At 58.0% G+C, this 19,257-nt stretch overlaps 1 protein-coding gene across 1 annotated transcript; it reads left to right on the top strand.

Moving 5' to 3' along the window:
* The first annotated feature begins 3,118 nt into the window (after positions 1–3,118).
* On the top strand, positions 3,119–17,649 carry SAMD14 (sterile alpha motif domain containing 14). The gene is made up of 10 exons (XM_054585387.1): positions 3,119–3,453; positions 6,748–6,802; positions 13,122–13,288; positions 13,765–14,053; positions 14,779–14,866; positions 14,972–15,046; positions 15,151–15,310; positions 16,330–16,449; positions 16,535–16,690; positions 17,494–17,649. The coding sequence occupies exons 2-10, from the start codon at positions 6,760–6,762 to the stop codon at positions 17,647–17,649; spliced, it is 1,254 nt and encodes a 417-aa protein (XP_054441362.1). The 5' UTR covers positions 3,119–3,453; positions 6,748–6,759.
* Positions 17,650–19,257: the final 1,608 nt, after the last annotated feature.

Genomic DNA, 19,257 nt, shown 5'->3' with positions numbered 1-19,257 from the left:
CAGTGATTCTCAAATCGCTGTTCCCGCACACTCCCTCTCTGCTTCCATTGCCTCCATCAGCGCCCATGCTTTATCCCTTCCAACTGGGCAAAGCTGGGGCTTCCAGAGAGAAACTTAGGTGCACTGTCTTCCCCTCTTTACAAGGCCTCTGATGGAATTCCAGGATGGGTTAGGGTAAGGTGAACCCCAAGTTCTTCCTTGGAGAAATGTAACCTGGTTGGGGAAGCCCAGCCCCTACTCTTATAAGACACCTGGAAGAATCCAAGGTTCCTAGGAGGTAGCAGCTGGGGGACAAGCGTCAGTGAAGTCCCCAAGAGATGAGAGCAAGGGGAAGTATGGCTATCCCGGCACGAGCCTCTTCTTCCCCTGGGCCCTGGTGTGCACACGTGTGGGAACTAAAGCACAGGGCACTTGTATTCAGTGGCCTGACCCCCAAGGAGACGCTTATGTTCTCCTTTGCCCTAATGAATGGAAGTCCGAACATCAAGGCCTTCAAGGTCACCTTGGTGGGTCCCTGACAACACCCGAGATGAGTGGCCTCCACCACAACTTCGGTGGCCGTCAGCTCCTGAAGCACCCCTGTGTAGGGCCCTGTCGCGCAGACCTCACTCGTGTCAAGGCAAATCCTGGTTTCCTGCAGCTTCCTTTCTCAAACATCCTAGTTCCACACCTCAGGGCCATACGGGACCCATCCAGTCCTGCCACCGACCAGAGGGTCACCTGGGAACCTCAAGTTGATGACTATGCCTCTCAAGGTATCTTCTCCAAGTGGATCATCCTTGGAACACTTCTGGGAAGACAGATCCAGGTGACTGAATCCCAGGGTCAGAGGCCACCAAACCACAAGGTCACAGGGGTTGGCTCCAGAGTAGGAGGTCACTGAGGCGCTGCTCAGGAAACTAAGCCAAGAAGTCCCAAGATGTGAAGTGGCTGGACCTCCCTGGGTGGGGAGGCCTTCTGGTGGTCTAGCGGGGGTTGAGCATCCAGGCTGGGATCCTGCTGCTCTCACCTGCCCTCACCTGTATTAGGAGAGGGGCCTGCACATTATATGTTCCGAAAGGTGGGCCAAGTGGCCACCCCTGCCAGCGTCTAAGCCTAAGTGTGGTGGCTGGGGGTGCTGTGCGTGACTTTGTTGAGAGTTTCTCAGGCTTGAGATGTGACTTGCCCATGAGGTGTGTCCAAGTTTGGGGCTGTGTGTCAAGTGGCTATGGGCACTACCACCTGCCCTGTTCTTAGCAGGTAAGGCAGGTTTGCCACAACTCCAACACTTGCCATCAGGAAAGGAAATCTGATAGGGGTTTTCTTACTTCCCAGAAGCTTAGGCATTACTAGGAATAGGGGGTCCTCCCAGGTCACATGGCCTGGCAGACCCCCTCCCACAGAACCTGGCCCCGCTCCCAGCACTGACATTACAGACTCATCATCTCCCCACTCCCCACAGGGGCAGTATAATCAATCTCCCCATTCCAGCCTACCACCCAGATCTCACCCGATGCCTGCAAGCCGTGTCCTCTCTGAAGACCCCAGACATAGCCCTGACAGGCTGTCACCAGAGTCACCAGTCCCTCTCCAGATCTCCACTGTCTAACCTGCACCCGATGGCTGCCAGCAGATTCTGAAGACACCCAGAGACACCCCTGCCAGGCTCCCACGGATCTCCTTAGATACCTTCAGCCCCTAAAGTTATTCATTCTGTCCTTACAGTCCCAAGACCATCCTGGCTCAACATGCCATCTCTCACAGCCCCTCGGAGACCTGAGACTGCAGAGACACTGGCCATTGGGGAACCCTTCCTGGCGACCACACCCTTCTCCCGAGCTCTGGGCTCCAATCCAACCTCACCACCTTGAGGTCTCTGTTTTCCCCTCTGTACATGGGGGTGATAGGAGCACCTCCCAAGCCGTCACAGTTGGATAGCTGGTTGTTGATTTTTACATTATCTCTCCCAGCTGGCCTGCCTCCACCTCCAGCTCACCAGGTCCAAGTCTGATCTCATCCCTCTCATCCCCTCATCCCTGTCAGCTCCACCTCCAGGGCCAAGCCCTGCAGACATCGCAGACCCCTCCTTCTCCCTCAGCGGCCAGCCAGTCCCCAAATGCCAGTCAATCTCTTCACTTCTACCTCCTGAATGGCACCGTCATCATCTCTCAACAGCCTCAGGAGGGATGTCCCTGCCTTCCCTGGCCCCGTCTCCACAGAGGAGCCAAGCGTTCCTTCTAAAATGCAAGTCTGAGCCTCTCCCTCCTCTGCTACTTTTTTCCCCTAGGGCTGAGGATAAAGTGCAAGCCCTCTTGCCCCCGCTTCACCCCCGTCTCTGCGGCCTCATTCTTCGTCTCTCCCCCTACACCCCACGCCCCACTAGCCATTCTACCCTGTCCTTGCCTGCAGGGGTAGCCACCACATATCCTCCTCCCGGGATCCTTCTGATCACCTCCACCCCCTGCCGCCCCCCACCAACCCCCACTGCACCCCACCCCGTGCGCTCTCCCAGCGTTGAGGTATCCTCGGTGAACTAGGCCCCATAGCACCCGAGCTTGTGAGGACCTCCCTGACCGTCTTTCCCTGTGACTACGCCGCGAGCTCCGATGGCCGGGACCGGGTGGGTTCTGCTCCCCGCCGTCCCCTCTGGCCTCCGCGCAAAAGACCACTCGGTGAATGTCTGCTGAGTGGTTGATTCAGGAGCCTTCAAGGACCTGGCAGAGGAGGCGGAAGCCCCGCGTGTCCTGAGGAGGGGCCGTTCCCCCCGCTCCAGCTCCCGCGGGCTGAGAAGTATCAACAACTCGGAATCCCCTGGCCCGGCCGCGACGCGGGCCGCATCCGCCCCTCCGCGAGCTCTGCATCCGCCCCCTCCCTCCGCTACACCCTACTCCCGCTCTTTGTCTCCTGGGCGCCCGGCCTCCCCGCCACGCGCCCCCCGTATCGCCCCTTCCTGGGGACCCCCGAGGACCCCCGTCGACGCGACGCGACGCGCAGCGGCCTGCAAGGCGGGGATCCGCGTCCGGTGGGGCCTGGGGGGCGGGGCGGGGAGGTGGTGCTCTCGCGCGCGCGCGCTCTCTCTCTCTCTCTCTTTCTCTCTCTCTCTCTCTCTCTCTCTCTCTCACACACACACACACACACACACGCACGCACACACACACACGCACACACGCACACAACACTCACGCACACGCACGGAGCATCCTCCCGTCAGGTCTTCTGGTCCAGCCCCGCCCGCGCCTCCTGTTTCCTACAAACCTTCTCCATCTCTCCCCACACGCCCCCCCTCCCTCCGACTCCTGGACCCTCCTTGCCAATCCCCACCCCACTCCCGGGATGGAGCGGATCGAGCCAGCCCGGAGCCCCCCGCGGCCGGGGTGACGGCCCCCGCCCCTCTCCCGCCCGGCCCCCGCCCGGAGCACCATGGGCCCGAGGGTTTCCTTAGGTGCCGGACGCTGAAGATGACTGATGCTGGAGGTGAGGGGCCGGGACCTCAAGGACCCCGAGGTGGACGGGGAAGCGGAGCCGGGAGCTTACTCTGGCTCGCTCTGGGACCCCGAGTGAGGTTGGAGTGAAGCGACAAGGGCCTTTCTTCCCCTATCCCTAAGGGGGCTGCGGAGAGCTAGGGTGCCGGGCTGTCAGGGGAGGGGGCGGAGATAGGATTTGTGTCCCTAATCCTCTCCCTCCCGCCCGCCACCCAGATAAATTAATTTAAAAAACTGGTGTGGGAGGAGGGGGGAGAGGGCTTAACTCTTTCTTGCCCGGCGCGGAGTTGCACTGATGGATTGGAAAGAAACTGGCCGTGAGGCTTTGATGGCGTGGGGTGGAGGTGGGGGGCGCGCATAGGGGCCCTCAGAGTGCAGTAGGTGCCCTGCCCTCCACCCCCACCCCTTGTCCAGCGGCGCTGGGCAGGGGGGTGGGGTGGGGGTGGGGGAACCGACGCTTGCCGGAAGCCCCGACCAAGCCTAGGCCTACGGGAGAGGGTCTCCGCGTCTCTAGCTGCGCTACTGCCTCCCCCTACCCCGAGCCTCCTCTCCTGGCCAGTCTTTCCCAGCCTTTCCCAGTTGTACTTCTCTCTTGGTCCCTTTCTGCTGTTTCAGGGCGCCTTTCCTCTAGCCTGCCTCTCTGGGGGCCGTCCCTCTCCGGGCAGCAGAGTCTCCTTCTGTCTTCGCACCCATCCCTCGGGCCTCACTCAGCACTGCCCGCGGCCCTCTCCACTCCTGCTTTCCCTGGCCCCACTCTCTGCTTCATCTCTTGAGTGCTCTTTCTTCCTTTTCTCTGCAGCTCGGTGAATTGACAATCCCACCCCACCCCCCACAACCTGTCTGTTTCTACTACCAATTCTCTCTCCAGGGCTGTGCCCCTTTCTCTCTCCTTCCCCTGGGTTCCAGGAAGCCTCCAGCTCACCTGTCTCCTTTTCTCCCAGAGAAGGTTCAAAGGTCATTGGTGCACCTCCTCGGGGAAATTGGAAGGAGTGGCCCAGTAGAATGGGAGCCCAGACTTTGTGCAGAGGGACAGATTCATTTCCACCCTGTGGCAGTTACCTGGCTGGGTGTGTGTGTATATGAATGTGTGCGCAGGAGTGTGATGGCTCAGTTTGGAATGAGGGGATTGGGTGGGAGGGGCGTGGTGACCTCCTGGAAGTCCTGCTCCTCAGAGTAAGTAAGGAGGGCCCGCCATACACACCCCAGGGAGGTAGTTGTTGAAGGGAGGGAAAGAAAGCAGTTTGTGCTGAATCAGGATGGATTGGGTGCAGGTGTGAGCTGGAAGCCCCAGCCCTCCCTCCCCAGAGGGGGCCTGAAAGAGGACTCCTTTCACAAGGGGGTCCCCACCCTGGATGGGACCCTGAATAAAGACCACATAAGATCTCTGTGTCAAGCAGTCTAAGGGAGGAGGCACCACAGCTGCCCCCAGGGAGCCTCCATGCTTATTTCAGAGGGTCCCCAGTCTGGTGGGGAATACTGTCCCCACCCCCCCGCAACCCGGGGAGCTCCCATCGGATGTGGGAGAGCTATGACCCAGTTAGGGAATCGATGAAGTATGATAAATTCCTCATCTCCCAGTGGTTAGGGAAGGATGGATTTAGAAATTATGAAGACAAATCAGGGGTGGGAGGGCTATCCAGGACAGCTTTCTGGAGGAGGTGGCAGCTGTGTCTTGGTCAGATGAAGCTTTGTGATTGAATGAAGAAACTTGGTTTATTCTTAGGGGCAGGCTCCTTTGCCATCTGGCCCTTCGGGACAGGAAGAGAGGTCCTAAAACTTCTTTGCTGCTAACACCCAGACTTGAAAAACGGCAGCAGGGTTCTTGAAGGACCTGTGTCCCTGGCCCCTTCTGATTCCTACTTTCAGCCCCAAGCATCCATGCAGCCTGCTTCTCCCAGGTCTAGCCATTATGGGCCCGCTCTCCTCCCACTGCCTTTCTCTCTTCAGTGCCCTTTCCTCATGAGCACAATGCAGATCATCACCCAGGATAAGGCTGGAGACGGGGGTCAAGGTTGAGTTCTGCCAACTGTCTCCTGCATCTTGGTTTTCCCTTCTGTAAAGTGGGAATACTAAGAACCCCAAGCCTGGCTGGCTGTCAGTGAGATGATGTCTACGTAATAACAGGAAGGTTGGAAAAGACCCCAGCAGGCATGTGGCCCAGCTCTCCTTCCCCTGCCAGCCCCTTGTATGGTCCAGCCCAGTGCCCTGCCCTTCTCGTGCAGACCTGAGTGTTAGGACCAACTGAAGACGGTGTCCCAGCAATGCAGTGTGTCCCCGCCCCTCTGACACCCAGGCCTTGGCTTTGGCTGCGGCAATCCTGTGTCTGCTAGGGAGCCTGCCCCAACTGTTTCAGCCGCACATATCCCGCTTCCCCACCTGCCCTCCTTCTTGCTTCCCACCAAAAACACAAAACCAACCCTCCTCCCCACCCACGCTTCTTCCGAGAACATAGTTGACGCATCACAGAGATTTGGCCGTCCACTGTTGTGCTGTGAGTACACCTCATACCCTCCGGCATCTGTGAGTTTGTCTAGAACTGTGAGTTTGTCAGGAACAGTGGCTCTGTTGCTGATGGCACCAGCTTCCTGAACAGCTCAGAATTCAGGAAGGCAAGGAGCGAGCACACCAGTGATGGGCGTAGGGGGAGCATGACTGGGAGATGGACCAAACGATGGGTGGATAGTATGGACTGATGGATGCAAAGATGGGTAGATGGATGGATGGATAATGGATGGATAGATGCGCAAGTATATGGATGGATAAGTAGTGAAGTAGGTATAGAGATGGATGTAAGAACCTGAGTCCTGGTCCTGATTGCCATTAACTTGTTACATGACCTTGGGCCAGTCATTCTCCTGTTTCCTTATTCGTAAAACGAGAGGACTGGATTTATTAATCTCTATGATGTCTCCTACATTTTCTGTGGGACAATTCATGATGATTAAAAGTTTTGAGGGGATAGAAAGGCCCAGGAGAGTAAAGGGGAAGAGTTCAGTGACCTGCACGGAGGCACACAGCAGATCAGAAGGGACCGTGACTGCAGGACGCGGCCCCGAGTCTACGCCCTGGACCTGCCTCCGCCTCCGGCCCTGACCTCTGCGGCCTGGGCTACCGTTCAGATAACTTCCCTTCCGGGGGCCGGCGGTGGGGGGCGGGGGACAGCCACAGGAAGGGTTCTGAGGCGGGGGAGGGGCCAGAGGCCAGGATCTGCTCCCTGGCCTCCACCAACCTGAACCTCTTACCTACTATCTTTTTCTCTCCCTCTCTCCCACCTTGTCCTTCCCAGCTCTTTTGAGTCATGGCTTCTTCAAAGCTCCGAGAACCCGCTGATGAGGTTTTTGGTAAGTTCTGTTCGGCGGCGCGGGGCGGGTTGGGGGGCGGTGGGAGTGAGGGGTGAGGAGGCAGAAGTCCTTTGGGGACTTTAGTGTGTGTGTGTAAGTGTGTGTTGGGGTCTTACAGCCTGATCCTTTGTCACTACTGTCTGAGTGACAGGACAGTTACAACAGCAGCAATATTAATAAGAATCCCCATTTATTAAGTGCTTGTCTCATGCCAGGTCCTAGGCTTGCACCCCCACCTCACACGCACTGTTTCACTGAATTCCCGCAATAACGCTAAGAAGCGTGCCCATTTTACAGACAAGGAGCCTAGGGCACAGAGCGCCGAAGTGACCGGCTTTAAAGACGACACGGCAGCTCAGTGGCAGAGCTGGGACTCCAGACTGCCTAACTCCCTGCTCTCAGTCATTGTGCTCTACACCTGTATCTCCCAGCACAGGTGACAACTACTTTTAAGTTGCATAAATAAGGGACCCCACTCTGCATGGATGTGCACAGAAATAACACACACTCAGCCTCAGCACACACTGAGGTGCAGGCACACACCTGCCTGCAGGGTCATTTACCCCCTGCAGTCTTTGTATTGTGTGGATTGGAGAAAAACCTCCAGGCAGAGCATAGTTCCCAGCATGCAACGGGGTAGAAAGGCTGTTTCCCAGCTGGATTTGGTGGAAGGAGTCAGTGAGCAAAGGGAACATGGAGGAACTTGGGAAAGAAGCACCTGAAGCCTGTAGTAACATGTGTGCAGCTTTCAGAACTTAACGTTTGTGGGCATGACCTTGAGGGGCTCCTGGGAGTAGAAAGCCACAGGGTCTCCCAGCTCCTCCCCTGCCTTCCCCTCATCTCTACCTTTCCCCCGTTCCTCCCCACCCCCCTTGCTCACCTCATTCTCCCCTGGCACAGCCGCCGCAGGCCCTGGCAACGCCAGGAGCTGCTGCCTCCCGGCTCCTGGGGACCGCTGCTTTCCACTCGCCCTCCCTGGGCCTGTGCAGTGGAGGGCTTGCCCCTGGGACTCTCCCCGAGTCCTGAACTGCCCTGGGCCTCCCACTCCCAGCTGCTCTGTCTCCACCCAGGCCTGGCCTGACCTCTGGCCTGACGGAGATGAGCTCCCCTTTCTGGGGCTTCTTGGCCCCCCCTCCTACCCCAACCCTTCCTGTTTTCCTTCTCCCTGACCTGCTGAGGTAGTACCAGCCCTGCCAGCTTCCTGATGAGAAAGGCAATTAAATATTCAAGATTTCCCACTGCCCTGGGACAGAGTGACTCCCTGCAGGAGTGGGAGGAGGGGTCCAGAGGGAAGGATGGAATAGGTGAGGGGGCCTGGCAGACCAAGGGACTGGAGAGAGAATGGCCCTACCTTGTTCCCTGGACCCTCCAAGGTAAGAGGACCAAGGTCCCGATGTGGCCCAGAGTCAGGGGGAAAGGGCCCCTCTCCTGGCCCTCTGTCTCCCCATACATAAGCATATATGTGTGTCTGTGTAACACAGACACGTAGAAACAATATTTTATTGTGGGAAATCAAAAGCAGGGAGAGTACCGCTGTGCATCCCACCATGTGACTGACGGTGGCTGGGCGCCAGCTTGGTCCTAGCAGCCCCGAGGGGCAAGGGTCCTGGCTTATGACCTCTGCGCCCTGGGTCACACCTTTCCTCTCCCAGCCTCAGTTTCCCCACATGTACAATGAGGATTCGGACTCAGAGGTCACCCCCACCTGGGACTCAGAGGAGGCATGGGGGCTTGGTAGTCCCTCGCCGAGCCCCTGTCGCCAGGCTGCCTGCGCCCCCGGCCTCCTCCTCACTGGCCATCGGCAGGCTGCCTGGGGATTCCCGGAGTCTCCTTCGCACAGGGTTGTGGGGAGGTTTAAGTGAGCTAGCAATTGTGAAGCACTTAGACTGGTGCCCAGCACAGTGGGAACTCAGGAAGTAATAGCCATTGCCCTGTCGTCAGCCCTCCGTCCTCACTCCTCGCCACTTCCAGGCAATGCCTGGAGATTACGTATCAGGGGACAGAGGCTCCCTTCCCGGGCTCAGTCTCAGGGTCTGGAAACACCAGAGGTGAAGCAGGGGCAGCTCAGGGACCAGAGCAGCGGTGTCGAACCTGGAGTCCAGGATAGCAGTCCTTTGACAACCCCTCCCCTCTCCACACCACTACCGCTGCCTGCCTGGCCGCCCTTCCCCTTCAGCCAGCCCAGTCCCCTCTCCCTGCAGGCTGCTCTGGCCCCTGCTGGTCCTCAGACACTCCGAGCCCATGACCACATCATCCCTTCTTGTTCTTTCTACAACTTGGACTCTTTATCGTCACCCAGACCCCAGCCTGGCTGCCTCATCTGAAATAGAATCCTCCCAGGCACTCCCTGTCTTCTTCATCCATTCGACAAATACGAGAGCCTCTCATGTGTGCCAGGTTCTGTTCTAGGCCCTGGGGAGAGAGCACAGAACAAGCCAGGCAAAGCCACTGCCCTCACGGAGCTTGGATCCTAGCACAGGGGCAAGCAGAGGGGCCAATAATGAAGCCCCCGTGACTAGTGTGGGATGGGACAGAACGTGTGCTTGTCAGTGACCCTCATCGGGCACTTGCGTGTATCTGGAGTCCATGTCTAACCGGCTCTGCACAGTCCTTGGAGGTGTGGCTTTGCTTCAATTTGTCAAACGACTACTGAGCACCTACCCTCTGCCAGGCCCCACACCAGGCTCTCAGGGTACACGGTGGACAGTCAAGGGTGTCATGCTCTGCTGTGTAGACCGGCATGGGACACTCGTTCCCAGCCAGATCGCAGTGGCAAGCCTGAAGAGGTGTGGCTGTCCAGAGTCAGGGGAGGAGACGAGGTGACATGCCAGAGTTGAGGGCCACACAAGGGGTGGCGAGTGACGGAGCAGAGACAGCAGCAGGCACGCAGGGATGGAGGCGGGAAACGAAGGTAGAGGCAGGTATTCAGGTATCAGTATAAGCGGCTTCATACTATTCCAACTATCACCGCCAGCAGCCAGTGCCTATGCGCCCTTACCAAATCGCAGGCATTATGGCGGAGCACTTTATATGGATCATCTTATTTAATGCTCACAACCACCCCGTGAGGAAGACACTACTATTATGACCCCACTTTACACACAAAGAGGCTGTTAGGTAAGTGTAAGTAACTTGTTCAGGACCGCCCAGCCAGCAAGTGGCAGAACTGGATTCAGCCCAGGCCATCTGTCTCCAAGGCTTCTGCTCTTAACCAAGGCGTGCAGGAAGAGCGTGCTGTGCCGAGGAGGGAATGCGGGCGACTCGTGGGAGTGCGCGCGGGGCCCCTCAGGACTGGAGTGGAGGGCTACGGGGCATGGTCTTTATGTTTGGATGGCCACTCTCCACCCTGGACCCTTGACCCTCCGCCCAGGGTTTTAAAAGCAGGAGAGGATGGGACAGTCAGAAACGTGCTTTAGGGAGTTCCTTCCAGCTTACGGAAAGTGGGCAGGGAGCCTGGCACACATCAGGAGCAGGAACCAAGACGACCAATGCTGAGGCCGTGCTCTGGGATGATGGGGGGAGGGGGGAGAGGGAGAGGGACAGCTGGTGAAGGTCTGAGCTACGGCAATTCAGTCCTATTGGAGAGAAGAGGCCAGGTTCCAGGGGTATGAGGAGGCAAATCTGTTCTTTCATTAAAATAACATTTACTAACCACAGTGTACCAGGCACTACTCTATGCCTGTGTTAGAACAGTGAGCAAAATAAAACCATTTGCCCTAGTGGAGCTGGCATTCTAAAGGATGGAGAGAAACAATACACTAAATAAGTAAAATATATAACGTGCTAAGGAATGATAGGTGTGGAGGTCCTGGGGTATTATAAATTGGTGTGGAGGTTCTGGGAGGTATTATAAATTGATTGGTCAGGGAAGTCCTCAATGCAAGCATTTAAGCCAAGACCTGAAGGAGGTGAGGGAAGAACTGTGCAGAAATCTGTGGCTAGAGTCTTGCAGGACAGGAGGAGGCAGTGCAAAGGCCCTGAGGGGCAGGATAGGCTTGCAGGAGGAAGAGCCAGGAGGCCCGGATGGCTGGCGTGGAGGGAGGGAGCGGACGGGAAGCAGAAGCTCCGAAGGCAGCCCAGACACTGTCTGGGAGGCCACTGGGAGGCTTTGGTTCTTTCTCTGAGTGAGATGGAAGTCACTGGACGGTTCGGAATCGAGGAGTGACATGGGCTGACAGGTTTTATCAGGATCACTCTGGCAGCTGTGTTGAAAATAGACTGTAAATGGGAAAAGGAGGAGGAGGGAATACCAGCTGTGAGGCAAGAGGGGATGGTGACCTACACCGGCTGGGAGGAGTCCCTTTCTCGTCTCCCCTCCCCCCCTCCCCTCTCCTCCCTGCCTTTCTTCTTCTCCCCTCTCCTCCTGCTCCCCTACTCTTCTGCACACTCTCTCTCCTCTTTCTCCCCATACGTATACCTGTATGAGTGTAACACGGACACATACAAACAACATTTTATTGTGGGAAATCAACAGTGGAGAGGATAGCACTGTGCCCTCCCTCATACGCAGATACTCATCTCTCAGCCTCACCGTCGTCCGCTCACCGATAGTCTTGCTCCACCTGCGTCCCCTTGCACACTCGCTCCTCTTCCCCGGGATTATTTTGAACCCAATCCAAAACATCTTGTCATTTCACCATAAATATTTCAGTATGCCTAGATATATTTCAGAAGTAGCACTAACAGGAACTGTGGATGGATCGGCCTGTAGGGTGGGAGGGAGAAAGGAGCCGGCGAGGACTCCAGGGGTTCGGCCTGAGCAGCTGGAAGGATGACGCTGCCATTTGCTGAGCTGGGCAGACTGGGAGAGCAGCTGGGGGGTGGGGAGCCCACATTTGACATGCACGTTGAAGATGCGCATTGGACATCTAAATGGAGATGCCAAGTAGGCAGCTGGACCCCCGAATGACCAACGGGGTCTGGAGCTAAGGGGGCAGGGTAGCTCAGAGCTGTCTGAATCGGGTGACTGCTTGCGGTGACTGGGTGGAGGATGGGGCCTTTCACTGAGCCAGAGAACAGAGGAAAAGCCAGTTTGAGGAAAGGTTGTAAGTTTGTTTTGATGGATTGAGTTTTAGGTACCTGGGGCCTTGATATGACAAGTTCCCCGGCAGGTACTGAACTGCCTAGGCTTGGAATTCTGGGGAGGGGCAGGGCTGGAAATCGACGCAGATAGTAGTTAAGCCAGGAGAGCCACTGGGGTGGTTAGGGGGTATCTGCAGACCAGAGGAGGAGGAGCAGGCAACACAGAACGGGCATGGGTGATGGGACGGGGGTCCCTGAGATTGCTGGGGATGGAGTGAGGAAGGACCGTCTTAACCCATCCTGAGGTCTGGGAAGAACCTTTTCTGCCTGGAGACCCATGTGCACAGTGAGGGCTTAGGAAGCTAGGAGCGTGGGGATTTATACATGATCTGTTGGGTCTGCCTACCCTTCCTCCATGTCCTCATCCAGGATCTAGCCCTGGGCCACACTCCCCAGGACAGGAGAGACAGGCTTCCAGGCACTGAGGGTTTTCCTCCCTGCTTCTGCCACTGGCTTAGGTGTGTGTATGGCGTGGAGTTGGGGGAGGGAATCCCTCTGCTCCGGGTTAACGGAGAGCCCTCCAGATGCTCAACAGTGCTTCTCTGAGGGTGATCCGGAGCATGTGAGCGTGGCGCGGCAAGCCAGTGTCCGCAGCAGGGCCAGTCTCGGGGGCCAGGCTAGCCAGGCTCCGATCCCAAACCGCTGCTAGCTGGCGGCTTCAGTCAAGAGCCTTAACCTCTCTGAGCCTCAGTTTGCCCAGCTCTAAAGTGTGCATAATAGCTGTCCCTAGTCTGCTGGGTTTTGAGTAGACAAGGCGATAAACACACATACACACATTGTCTGGAGCGTGGTAGGCACTTCAGTGGTAGCCATTATTTCTGTGAGCTCTCCAGGCTCATCCCCCAGCCCTTCCCTCCACAAACCTACCCTCCAATTGCCCTGGAGGTGCCCCTTTGCCCCACTTCCCTACTTCCCGGTCTTGGTAACTTCCTCTCATAAACTCCCACCCAGACCGGAAGACCCAACTTTGGCGGGTCCTCTGACCCATCAAAACAGGGTGGTCCTGTCCCCCTGTGTCTGTGAGAGGTCCCATCACCTTGCGGTATCTATGTGCCGACATGTCGGGCTCCCCGGAGTCTGAGAGAACGTTGCCCTTTTCAGCTGCACTCCCAGTGCCCGGCACTTGGAAACATTCGCTGACTGCCTGGGATGTGAGTTCAGGTGGCCATTTGAGGTGGGCCTCTGGGGCTTGCTCTCCTCATGCGTCTGTTCTCTGACCCCTTCACCCGGTTTGTAGACCTGGACTTGGCTGTGCCAGAGACCGTCAGACTGGACAGCAGTTTACACAAAGCCCGGGCCCAACTGCTGGCCAAGGGCCGCAGACATCGGCCTTCCCGCTCCAGGCTTCGGGACAGTGCCAGCTCTGCGGAGGACGGCGAAGGCTCCGACGGGCCTGGAGGCAAGGTTGGGGCAACCCTGCGATCACACATACCCCACCCACTCTTCTGGCCCCTGGATAGCCCCTCCGAACCGCTCTTCCAGGGAAACCACAAGCCAGGCTTCTGACGTGAAAATGTTCACAGCCTTGAGCTGCATTCACTTCTGGCTCATTTCATCCTTTCAAGGAAGGGATTATCATCCCCCTTTTACAGATGAGAAAACTGAGGCTTAGAGGTTCTATAACCAAAGCCACACAGTAATGGAAGGAAGTGGGATTCAACCCCAGCCTATGCGGCTGGCTGAAAGCCCCCATTTCCCACCTGTCACTGCCCAGCCACCACTCTGCCCTCATGGGGAAACCCCCCAGTTCCCACAAAGACCAAGGAGTCTGGGCTCCACGCCTCGGAGGCTCCCTTGGAAATTATTAGGTGAGCCCTGCTCCCAGCCCCTCCGGGAAGTGGGGAGGGGGGATGGCGGGTGAGCGGCTGCCTCTCCCGCAGGTGACCGACGGCTGCGGGAGCCCTCTGCACCGGCTCCGCTCGCCTTTGCACTCGGGTCCGGGGTCTCCGGCTGTGGGCTCGTTCTGCCTGGAACCTCCGGGGTTACGGCGCAGCCTGGACGAGGACGAGCCACCACCCTCGCCGCTCACCCGCTACCGGCCCCTACACAACGCCGCTTCGCACGAGGGTCTGGCCGCCGCCTCCGGCTCGCCGCCTCGCTCCGCGCCCTCCTCGGACAGCTCGCCCAGCTTTGTGCGCCGCCACCTGCGCGCAGAGCCGCACAGCGAAGGTGAGCGCGGCCCGCGCGGCGCCCCCTGCTGGTGCACGCGGGGACCGCAGCAGCTCCGAAGCGTAAGGCTGGACCAAGTGGGAGGTGGTGGCTTGTGGGGAGTTAAACACCACGCTTCATTCATTCATCTACTGAGCGCCTACGATGTGCCTGACGTTGCTGGGCACTCGGCGCATAAGCGAGCAAACAGATGCCGTTCTCATTCTCAGGGGGCTTGTAGTTTCAGGGAGAAACAATGAAATAATTCCTTATGGATCAAATCATTCCTTAATTAAATGTATAGTTACAAGCTGTACGAAGTGCTATGTGAGAAAAGTGCACGGTGGTGGGAGAGCACATAGAAGGGTGAAAGGACCTAGCTGGGAGCACCCTGGAAGGCTTCTCGGAGGAAGCGACATGTGATGCAAGATTGTAAGTTGGCCAAGATAAAATTCACACTAAATAGCAGTGGCCCCTACCTTTTTGGAGTGGTTTATGGTTTGTTTCAGGCTTTCATCAACATCCCATTAGGTCCCATGAAATAGGCAGGCGTTATTCTTCCCACATGTGAGATGAAGGAAGCTCAGAGAGTTAAAGTGGCTTGTCCTAGGTCACACAGCTAGTGGAGGGGACCAGAGCCAGGTTGCATGATTCCAAGTCAAGAGAATTTCCCCCACCTCACACTGGCAGCTGAAGGAGGCAGGCAGGCCACCACACAGGCTATTCCCTTTCCTCTTCCCCAAAAGATGACAGCCGAGATGCCAGCCCACCTGAGCCGGCCAGCCCCACCATCGGCCTGGATAAGAAGACTCGCCGGAAGTTCCTGGACCTGGGGTGCGTGGAGGATGGGCCGGGACCAAAGGCTTGGAGCTGTGGGGGCTGGGGGATACAGGGTAGCAGAGTTGGCAGCGCTGCCCCACTCCCCTCTTCCCCCCACAGGGTCACCTTACGCCGAGCATCCACTAGCAAGAGCCGGAAGGAGAAGGGCAGCAACCGCCTGTCCATGGGCAGTAGGTAAGAGGTACACACAGCACCTCAGCCACAACTTCCGCCCGCAACTCCTGTGGGCCTGGTCCTCCGCTCGGTGCCCACACCCATGCAGGGCGCTCTCTCCACAGGGAGTCGGTGGAGGGGTCCGGCAGGTCGGGGGGCTCCCCGTTCCTGCCCTTTTCCTGGTTCACAGACAGTGGCAAGGGCTCGGCGTCCTCTGGCAGCACCACCTCCCCTGCCTGCTCGCCTAAACATGAGAGCTTCAGCCCTAAGAAGTCGGCTTCTCAGGTAAGTCCATGGCCTTCTTGCCCCCAGACTGGCCTTAGGCTCGGGTGACATGCGGGCATACTCCCCGCTGGCTCGGGCTGGCACCCAGGCATTCCTCGAGTCTGTTTGTCCTCCACGGAGCCATTCAGTGATCCGTTTATTTATCCATCTCTGCATTTGTGCATTCACTTGTTCGCTGGTCCAGATTCTGAGTGGTTATTTTGTTGACTCATTCATTGCTTCACCCACTGAACTCACGTCCCTGAACACTGTGATTCCCCTGGTGTATACCCAGCCTGAGGTCTCCTGCATCCCCACTAACTTTTCTGCCTGGCTCAGTTCTAGCCCTATGGCCTGTCTCAGGAGAAGGGACTTCCCACAGACACGCACAAATTGAGTTGCCAGGCTCTGTGACCCCCAGCCCTATGCTTGTTCTGTGGTTCTGTTCCTTACGTGCAGCTGGGGCAGAGAAGATTAGGATGCTGGGAACTCAGGGGAGAAGGGATCCCTTCTCAGTGGAGACGGCCTTCTTTCCTCCTTCTCAGCATGCCCTCCCTTTCTTCCTTCCCTCGTGCTGGCCCTGGGGGTACCACAGTGAACAGACACAGCCCAGCCCGTCAGAGAGTTCACAGTCTAGTAGTGATGACAAGGAACTCTAATCAGGCACTTACAGCCAGGCTCCAGAGGCCATGGTGGGAAAGCAGAAGGCAGGGACACCTGACGCAGCCTAGGGGAATCCTGGCTGACTCCCTGTAGGAATCAACACCCGGTCTGAGACCTCCTTCATTCCTGCTAACTATTGTGCCTGGCTCAGTTCTAGCCCCATGTCCTCCCTGAGGCCTCAGATCCTGCTGCCTCACACAAATCACCATGTCATACGTGCCTGCCCAGCTCCTGGCTCATGCGTAGGGTGCACTGAGCAACTCCTGGTGCCTAATCCAGGACTTCATCTCCATCCAGATGGGGGTGGATGGATTAGGGGGTACTCCCCGGGCTGGGTCAAGCTTTCTCCTTAGCGGCGTGCACTCTCTCCTGTCTAGGAATCCACCCTGAGTGATGACTCCACACCCCCCAGCAGCAGCCCCAAGATCCCGAGTGGTCCCCGGCAGGAGGCCAAGTGTTCCTACCCCTACCACACGCTGTCCCAGTCTTCAGATGAGGTGAGCAAGCTCTGGCCTCTGACTGTGCCAGGCGTGCGGGCCACAGGCCGCGTCATCCCCCTCTTCTCCTTGGTCTCCACCCCAGTTCCTGGATGAACCTCTCCCCACTATCCACCACTGGACCAGTCAGCAGGTGGGCCAGTGGCTGCACAGCCTCAACCTGGAGCAGTATGCCGCTGAGTTTGCCGCGCAGCAGGTGGACGGGCCACAGCTACTGCAGCTGGATGGAAGCAAACTGAAGGTGGGTCAGAGTAAAAGGGCCCCGGCCCAGCCAGAGCCTGAGGCTACCCTCAAGGATTGAGATCCCCTCATTCTGACCTTGTCCCTCCTCTGAGGCCACTGCCCCCAACCTCTTGATCTGTAGGCAAGGTCCTTGGCCTAATCTTTGCACGCCAGCATGGGTCCTCAGTCTGACTTGAAACACAAGCCCAATTCTTCAGTTTGACCTTAAAGCTCCAGACCTTGACCTCTAGGACTGCGTATCATCTGATCTTGACTCTGATGAGTCTTCTGGTATCATGAGAAGCTGGCCTCTCCACTGACCACCTTGTCTGATTCTCAGTCTTGGAGGCAGGAGGTAGTGGGGGGAGATCAGGAGGGGCTTCTGATCTCTGTGCTGGGAAGTTTGTAGTCTGTTTCCACCCTCTGCTATGTTGCTTGGGGAAGGAGAGGGGAGTCTCCCAAGAAGTCTCAGGACTGGGGAGGGGCCTCACCAACACACCAGCTCCCCAGCTCTGGGCATCTGGGGATTGGCCAGGTATGCCCAAACCGAAATCTTGAGTAGAGGAATGGGAGCCAAGGATCATGGGAGGCTGGGATTGGTAGGGGGTGGCAGTAAAGGGCCTGGTACTCTCCACCCTCATCTCTCCCAGCTACTCCCACTCCAAATTCTTGCTCTGAGGGTTCTGATCCATTGGCAAGCGTGGCAGGTAGAGGCCACACTTCAGAGAGGACAGGTGGAGCTCCGGAGAGGGTACACCTGGGGCGCAGAGGACCCGGGGTGGTTCTGGGGTGCTTTCCCTCACCCTCAGATTCCTCCCCCAGAGCCTGGGGCTCAGCAGCTCGCATGACCGGGCACTGGTGAAGCGGAAGGTGAAGGAGCTGGCAGCAGCTGCTGAGAAGGAGCGCAAGGCCCAGGAGAAGGCTGCGCGGCAGCGCGAGAAGCTCCGGCGCAGGGAGCAGGAGGCCAAGAAGAGCTAGAGGAGAGTGAGGCGGGCACGGCTCCCAGGCACGGCAGCCGCCGGGCTCGGCAGGCATCGGCCTCTCCAGGGAAGCGGGGCCTGGGCGCCAAGCTTGGGCTGGCCTGGCCCCACGGTCTCAGGGGGCACATGCCCTCTCACCTTGTCACTCTGGACCAAGATCCCCCAGAAAGGGAGACCCCAGGGAGAGGGCCCAGTAATAAATCAATTTCAAGGACTCGTTTGGCACAGAGTTCCTGGGGGAGGTAGCAGATTATGGGAAGAGGGCAGAGAAGCTGGGGCTGAAGCCAGCCTGGGAGCCCAGAGGCACCTGGGTTAGACGCTCTGTCCTCGGGTCACAGTGGAGCGGGGGCAGGCAGGGAGCTGGAATGCCTGCCTGTCTGCTTTCCCGAGGCCCTGACATGGGGCCAGGGTTCCAGAGTTCAGAGAGGTGGCTGAGCATCTTGGCCGGAGTAGGTGGCTGGAGTTGTTCCCTTCCAGCTCTCCAAGGCGGCTGTGTGTGGGGAGAGCTCTGTCCCGTTCCCGCGGAGGCTGATGGGCACTGCAGCAAGCTGCACTCAGGGTAGACCCCAGTCTGCCTCCTCAGCAGGAGAGCAGAGGAAGCAGCACGGTTATCCCGCGCGGTCTTTGTAGGACTTCAGGAGAAGGGAGGGTGAAACCCTCCTTCTTTTCCCCTTCCCTGTCCTGTGGTCCCAATGGTGAGATGACATCCCTATGGGCCTGCCCCTCCTGGGGCCCAGTCAGGCCTGCGCTTTGGCTGCTGAGGCAGACCCACCTCTCCTCCTGCTGCCCTCAGAAAGTACCTGAGCCCTCCCTGGGCACAGAGCAAACTTAGGAGCTGGTAGAGACCAAGGACACCTCCTTCCAATGCACCGATGCCTGTGGGACTGAACGGGTGAATCCTCATACTAGCCAGGCAGAGGCAACTGCAGGAAGGGTTTGCCAGCCCGCCCCTCCCTGCCCTGGTCCCAGTGGGGTCTCACGGAGCTCCAGGACTGGAAGACAGTGCAAGCTCTGACTCAAGGAGGGGTGGGGCCAGCCCCGCCCCCCGCCGCCTCCGCCATGGGCATGGAGGACATCCCAGCAGCCCATGGGTGGCAACTGTCCTCGTAGGGACGGAGCATCAGGTACAGTGCTGGCCAGCAGCTAGCCCAGCTTCTGAAGCACTGGCCGGAGTTACCAATGGGGCCGTGGGGCCTCTGATTAGAAGCCCCCTCCACGGCCTCCCACCTGCCCGAGAGGCAGACAGGACCCAGTGCACGCCGACTCCCCTCATTCCTGCCCGGGGCCTGTGGTTCGAGGGCCACCCCTGTCCCTGAGCCCCAGCCCTTTGCTCGCCTTTGCTGTCTGGGCTGGGAGAGGGGCCTTTGAGGGAAACTGAAGTATGGGAGCACTGGCACCACCTGGGCCTGGTGGAAGGGCTGGTGGGAAGGTTGGAAGGCACCCAGGTCCTTGAAACTATCAGGAGCTTTATGGGTGCCCATGTGCATGTGAAGGGGGGGAGGCAGTACTCAATTTATTTCAATAAACACAATGTGCCAGTGATCTGTCTGTCTGTCCTAGCTGGGGGGTGGCCTGGGTCAGGCTTGTGCTGTGCCCCGAGTGTGGC

This window comes from Pteronotus mesoamericanus, unplaced genomic scaffold (genome assembly GCF_021234165.1).
Source record: "Pteronotus mesoamericanus isolate MK-2021 breed Mesoamerican mustached bat unplaced genomic scaffold, CSHL_Meso_final contig_84, whole genome shotgun sequence".
Lineage (NCBI taxonomy): Eukaryota > Metazoa > Chordata > Mammalia > Chiroptera > Mormoopidae > Pteronotus > Pteronotus mesoamericanus.
The sequence above is the reverse complement of the archived record's forward strand: the minus strand, read 5'-3'. Positions and strand labels throughout refer to the sequence as shown.